The sequence below is a fragment of the Sphaeramia orbicularis genome, chromosome 11 (assembly GCF_902148855.1).
Source record: "Sphaeramia orbicularis chromosome 11, fSphaOr1.1, whole genome shotgun sequence".
In the NCBI taxonomy this organism is placed as follows: Eukaryota; Metazoa; Chordata; class Actinopteri; order Kurtiformes; family Apogonidae; genus Sphaeramia; species Sphaeramia orbicularis.
This window is the reverse complement of record NC_043967.1, coordinates 41,195,478-41,202,161: the sequence shown is the minus strand read 5'-3', so window position 1 is coordinate 41,202,161 and position 6,684 is coordinate 41,195,478. Positions and strand designations below refer to the sequence as shown.

Here is a 6,684-nt window from a genome sequence, read left to right as displayed (position 1 = left end):
ACACACGGGCACCTCTTTGATACAATAGGTCGCTGCTCCAGTAGGCGTGGTCTATTAAATAGGTGTTAAGAGGTCCTGAGTGTAGTCTGTCAGGTAACCCAGGGCAAAATTAACCCAGAAATCATCTTTAAGTTTTTGTGAACTGGACTGACCAACTGTAATTATTTATTTATTTGTTTGTTTGTTTGTTTGTTTGTTTTACACATTGGCTAAAATTTGCTTAGAGGTCTTATTTCTGTCTTTGTGCATAAGAAATCAATAGAAGTGAATCCCCAAAGGAACTTTGTGTTGGTAAATGCAAGTTATGCAAATTTACAGGATTTCAGTTCTGTTGTAACATGTTGATGGTCATATGAACTATGTTTTCAGCTCAAAAATGTCCAGTTTCATCACAATTAATGCTATACTTTCATGTCACAAATGGCCAAGTTATATTTGAACTGAATTTACCTGAAAAACAAATATTCTTTTCTTTTAGATTCCTCACTTTTTCTTACAAGATTCTATCCTACATATCACATGTTTTATTTTTACAGGTTCAATATGGAGTATGGTGCTGATCCATCCTGCTTATGTTACGCCAATACATACATGAAGAATGTCACACATCACTTTTTAAATCAACAGTTTTCTAATAATAAGCATTTTTATAAAGAAATAACAATTCTATATTGTTATTTATTCTTTAGTATGATGATAAACTATACAATAAATAATTATGATACTAGTTTTTGCACAGGGATCATTTGTGGAAACAATGACATGGCTGCCGAGCATCAGTATGATGGGATCTGTAACAACCATGTCACATCCGTCCACTGTCACATTTCGTGTTTTTGTGTCAGCTGTTATTGTTTCAGATCCACAATACTAACATTTATGAATAAGAGGAGAATTAGCAATAGTAAGTCTATAAGTTTATTACTAATAAAGTCCTGGTACTGACCAGATCATCATGGGTAATGTCACGTCCGTCCACCAGCAAAAGTTTTCACATACACGTGCTATTCAAAATCCAATATTTCTGAAAATTGAGCTTCCACTGTCAAATAATATCAGTAGTCTGTGCACAAATGGATTAGCATTATTTCAACACAGTTCTATGCATTTCTTACAACTTTTTTTTTTTTTTGACAAAAATGGCCACTCATTTGACCCCCTAAGTAAATTTTAGCCGATATATGGAGTATGTATGTATAAATGGATTGAAAAGTGAAGAATAATAACATCTTTTAAATTTTCTAAAACTACTCACAAAACTGAAATCAGTGTCCCCAGTGAGGTAGGGACTGCAGAAATGGTTTGCATTCTGACCGTCTTGGCATTTTATTCATGTTGTGAAAAACTTTTTATCATGTTAAGGTATTACCTTGAATAGATAAACCAAAACTTTTCATCCATGTTTTATAAAACATATATCCATGCTGAACATGTAATAAATGAGACAGAACTGACAGGCTTTTTTCTGCTCATCAGTTAAACAAACAGAGCAATAAGAGCAATAAGAAAACCCTAGTTACAAAGAAAGCATGTGCTTACCCAAATAAAATCAAACCAGTGTTTGGGAATGGGAGACCCAAGAAAGTGTGGAGATGGGTGACAACTGAAATATGAAGCCTGACTCAGAGAATATCTCTAAGGCCATTAATCCACTCTTCTTCCACATTATTAAACCACAAACTGTAATGTAATTTCTCCTACCAACACCTCAGCTTCTAAACAAGAAAAAGTCTTCTTTCCACATTTTTTGTGATAAATCGGACACTTTTTACATAGCAGCATGACCCTCAGAGGACGTAGACTGCCATCAACACTAATACTCTACTCCTGTTTTCATTTACTTACACCAAAAATACACCCAAGGGTAGAGATTTGCATATGGACAGTAGAAACACTAAGCATTATTTTGTAAACAGGAAACACAGCAGCAGATTAGAGAAGTAAAGTCTGATGGGGAAATAGATGAAAGCTTGGGGCTTTAGGCGGGGTCCTAAATACTGTTGCATCTATTGTTGCTGTACTTATCTAGTGTTACATAACTAAATGACAGATGTGGGCAACAACACAACATGGAAATAACCAACCCCACATTAAAGTAGCTTTTATCTATCTATCTATCTATCTATCTATCTATCTATCTATCTATCTATCTATCTATCTATCTATCTATCTATCTATCTATCTATCTATCTATCTATCTATCTATCTATCTATCTATCTATCTATATATATATATATATATGTGTGTGTGTGTGTGTGTACAACTATTTACCACAAAACATCCATTTTTTTTTCTTAAGGCTCATCCTTCAGCCCACAAAACAGCTACCACCAGTGCAGTTCAATGGAATAATAATGAATAATGAAAACCTTCCTTGACCAAAAATACATAAGTATACCAAACTGCAGCAGTCAGCTCTATTCAAATTTTGGGTGATGCCCGAAAGACACACACACAGAGTCCATTTCCCTTTTATAATCTAGGTACATCAGCATTTATGTCAGAAAATATAATATATGAAAGATATAATTTGAGATTTAGAGTTTATTTTGATAACTGAATAATATGTTCTTGAGTAAAACTCCAGGTATTTATGTTCTTTTGTGATGTTCAGATACATGTCTGATCCATGTTTTGGTGTAATTGGTTGGTTTAACCCTCAAAGAGCTAAACAGCTGCTGGCTTCCAAAACCATCTACTGATCTACTGATATAAAATGTGTAATATAACTTTTAAACCACAGCGGCGGGGGGGGGGGGGGGGGGGGGGGGGTCCAATATATATATTTTTTTATTATTCTGAGAAAAAAGACAGAATCCTGAGATTAAAGTCAGAATTCTGAGGAAAAAAGCCAGAATCCTGAGATTACAATCAGATTTATTTATTTATTATAATTCTCATAATATTAATAAAATATATATATTGGGCTGTCATTTTTTTTTTTTTTTCCAGTGGCCCTCATCCTCTTCCGTAAGAATCAAATGTGACCTCTTTGAACTTTCTTCTTCTTCTTCTTCTTCTTCTTCTTCTTCTTCTTCTAATTATCATTATTATTATTATTATTATTATTATTATTATTATTATTACTATTAAGAAGAAGAATTCATTTGTTAAGCCCCTTCCATCAAAGTGCTGTACAACAAATAGAATATGAGAGTAAAGCAATGAAAAATGCAAAATGCTGAGTAAAATATTATAGTAAGTTGTGTTAAGTCAAGAATGTCAACAAAAATCCATTCGAATAGTTCTAGACTGTAAAGGGTTAACTGCCCGTTGCCATGGTAACCGATGTGTCAGGTCTAGTCAGTTAATGCCACTGGTTGAGATGCGCTTAAAAGTGACACCCTCTCATCCCGATTTTACGACAAGTCCCTGCACGTCGGAGTAGCGGTGGGCGGGGCTTGGCATCCTACCCGAAGGCTTATTACAAACACACCCGAACAGCGCTCTTCTCAAAACTGTACTTAGAACTCCTAGTCCAACCTTTTTAAGAAATCATGCCGGCTATTTTTTGACATGAGAACATTAGAACTTACTGTTGTGTCCGTATGTGGTGGTTAATGTGGTTTCAAATGGGTTGAAGTGTGTGAATTTCGCTGTGGGAGGGAAATAACGGTGCGCGAGGTTAGCCGGTGTTAGCTTACCATCAACAGGTAACGGCTTACGTCTAAGCTAACCGACTACAACCGTCATGGACCGCGGGAGTTTTTCAAAGTACTCCTGGATCGACTTTGCGTTCTCTGTGATCGGAGTGTGTACTTTCTTGGTGGACTGGGGCTCGGACATATGGGTGGCCACTGAGTTTTACTGTCGCGGAGACTTCATCTGGTTCGGGGTGCTGGTCGGCCTCATGGTCCTGTCGTCCGTCGTGGTTCAGATGTTCAGCTGGTTCTGGTTCAAGTACGACCGGGAGCTACCGGGGTTCAGCGCCGAGACCGGGGCAGGAACCGTGCTCTTCGGGGATAAAGTGAAGCTGTCCTGCCTGTTGCATGTGTTACAGCTGGGCTTCCTCTGCAGGTAGAGGACATACAGTTTCATTTATCCAACTCATGTGTACATAATCTGTTTTCAGATGTGTATGTATACATTATGTACTGTTATTATTCTGGCATTAGTTATAACCTTAGATGTGTGGGATGTCTAAATCTACCCTGGATTAATAAAGTACATGTCTGTTTATACCCATTTTCGTGGGAATGTAACAGCAAACCTACCAGTTTCTCAATATTTGTGAAATGTTGCAGTGTCAGATTGCACAAAATCAATCCTGTGATGCAAACAAACTTGTGCAGGACTGACAAAACAGATTTCTGCAAATATCTCAGGCATAAACTGCATGACACCTTCCCTGCAGGGGCATTTCTCTGTCTTGGCCAGGCAAGCAAGCAATAACATTTGACAAGTGCTGTGACTGATGGAAGTGTCAGATGTGGCAACAGCAGTAAATCCAGAGTCAGAAGGACTCGAGAAGTATTTGCATAAAATGCACAAATAAGGAGGAGATGATTTTACCTTCTGACTTTGAAAACTCTGTGGGAAATAGACCATTTTAGGCAGCACACATTTGGACTTTTCTAAGCATGAAAAACAGGGGAGTGTGATGTATGTAAAAGGGAGGGTTACATGTGTGAGCCATGTTTTTTCTTGTAGTTTAATTGTGTTTTAGCCACATAAATACAAAAAACTAGAAGATAGCCCCTTTAAAATGACATCTAATATGCATTTTGTCTGTAAAGTTCTTTTGTTATGATCCTAGTCCTAAACTAAATGTCCATGAAAATGACAACAACAGCTCAGAACTGTAATGGTAGGATAGATCTGTTGTAATTTAAGTTACCCAGAAAGCCAGTATTTCAGAAAACACAAACCAAACCCTGTAATGAATGCACCTGGATTGCAGCCATTGTGAATTAAAATAACTAAACCTGTTAATTTTTTGCCAAAAAGGACTTCAGTCAGACTCTTTCATTCCAGAGTGCTGAAAATGTGTCGTTCCAGTTTATCTGCACATTCACTGCTGTGTCTTTTCCATAAAAATGTGTGCTTTAAACACTTCACTCTGCCATTTTCATCCATGTAGGCACATCTCTGCCATTTGGCAAGGCTTCAGGGTCTGGTGGCGGAAGGAGGAAGGGTCAGAGTATGCTGTTTACTTGACACATGACCTGAGCATGCTCCGACTCATCGAGACCTTCTGTGAGAGCGCTCCTCAGCTGACTCTGATGACCTATGTCATGCTGCGCACCAACAAGGCCAGAACCGTTCAGTGTGAGTTCACTGTAGTATGTTTTACTTCCTCATGACAGGAACGAACAACGAATCACACTTCAACATCTGATGAATGGTGAAGTGGTATTAAGATTAATATGTGGTTATTAAAGCCAGCGTTCTGAGTCAACACGACCACAAATGTACATTGTTTTTACTTCCTCTTGAGTTCTACACTGATGGTTTAACTTCTCTTTTTGCAGTTGTGAGTATTGCCGCCTCTACCACTTCCATTGCTTGGATGGTGGTGGACTACCACCGCTCTCTGCGCTCCTTCCTCCCAGATAAGGCCAAGCAGGGCTGGGGTTCGTCTTTGGTGTACTTCCTGTGGAACCTGCTGCTGATAGCGCCACGTGTTGCAGCCCTCGCGCTCTTCGCCTCTGTGTTTTCTGTGTTTATCGCTGGCCATTTTATATTGCTATGGTTCGTGTTTGTGTTTTGGGTCTGGAGACAGAAAACCGACTTCATGGACAGCGTCGGTGGGGAGTGGCTCTACCGGGCCACCGTTGGGCTCATCTGGTACTTCAGCTGGTTTAACGTAGCGGAGGGTCGAACTCGAGGCAGGAGCATGATCTACCACTCGTTCATCACCACAGACAGTGGGATTCTGCTGGCTACATGGTGGTGCAACAGAGACCCTGTCCTGACAGAGCCCTACGCCCTGGCTCTGATCATTACTCTACCTCTGGCCTACCTCCTCGGCCTGCTCTTCAAAACCCTCTACTACTGCTGCTTCCACCCGAAGCTGTGGAGGCCCCCCGTGAGGGACCCAGGACTGCCTGACGATCTGCCCGATGCAGAAGTGTCCTTCAGAGACGTTTCCATCCAGGACAGCAAATTGTCCTCCCAGTTCCTCAACAAACGAATGGCCTGCCATGCTGCTCATTTTTACTTTGAGCATGGAGCGTTTAAAAACACAGATAGCACAAAGAAAACAGAGTCATCTCATGTTTAATATCTGACTATTTGTGTTAATGGCCTTCTGAATACTACTGTAGCTGTTACCTTTTGCGGTACTGATGAAATGCAAAATGTCCTAACTGTGTACTAATTTTGTAGATGCCCCATTTAGTTTAAACCAAATTACAGACTAAAATATGTATTCAGCTAGTGCTGGGCAGTTTTATGTTCTGTCAGGATTACATAGACTGTAAAACATTTACATTTAATGATGTCTATAAAGAAGGCTTTTATCAACTGGTTCTGCAAAAACATGTTAAGAAAAACAAACAAGTCAACAACTAGTGCAAAACATAACTATACAGTACTGTGCAAAAGCAGCTTTACCTTGTTTGTGCAGGAATACAATTATTTTTTCATTCTCTGTTCTTCAGATACAGCAAGAAAATACAGGAAATATATGCACAGTTGGAAAAGGCACACAAAAATACTGAAGTTAATTGGTTCTAAAGGTT

At 39.0% G+C, this 6,684-nt stretch overlaps 1 protein-coding gene across 1 annotated transcript in view; it reads left to right on the top strand.

Annotated features, from left to right (window-relative positions):
* The first annotated feature begins 3,423 nt into the window (after positions 1 to 3,423).
* The window catches only part of xkr8.3 (XK related 8, tandem duplicate 3), a 4,493-nt gene continuing 1,232 nt past the window's right edge, over positions 3,424 to 6,684 (top strand). The window contains exons 1-3 of the mRNA XM_030148123.1: positions 3,424 to 4,018; positions 5,082 to 5,269; positions 5,473 to 6,684. The exon at positions 5,473 to 6,684 is cut by the window's right edge and continues 1,232 nt beyond it. Coding sequence (XP_030003983.1) covers positions 3,693 to 4,018; positions 5,082 to 5,269; positions 5,473 to 6,224 — 1,266 coding nt within the window. The 5' untranslated portion in view covers positions 3,424 to 3,692 and the 3' untranslated portion in view covers positions 6,225 to 6,684. The remainder of the gene's footprint in view (positions 4,019 to 5,081; positions 5,270 to 5,472) is intronic.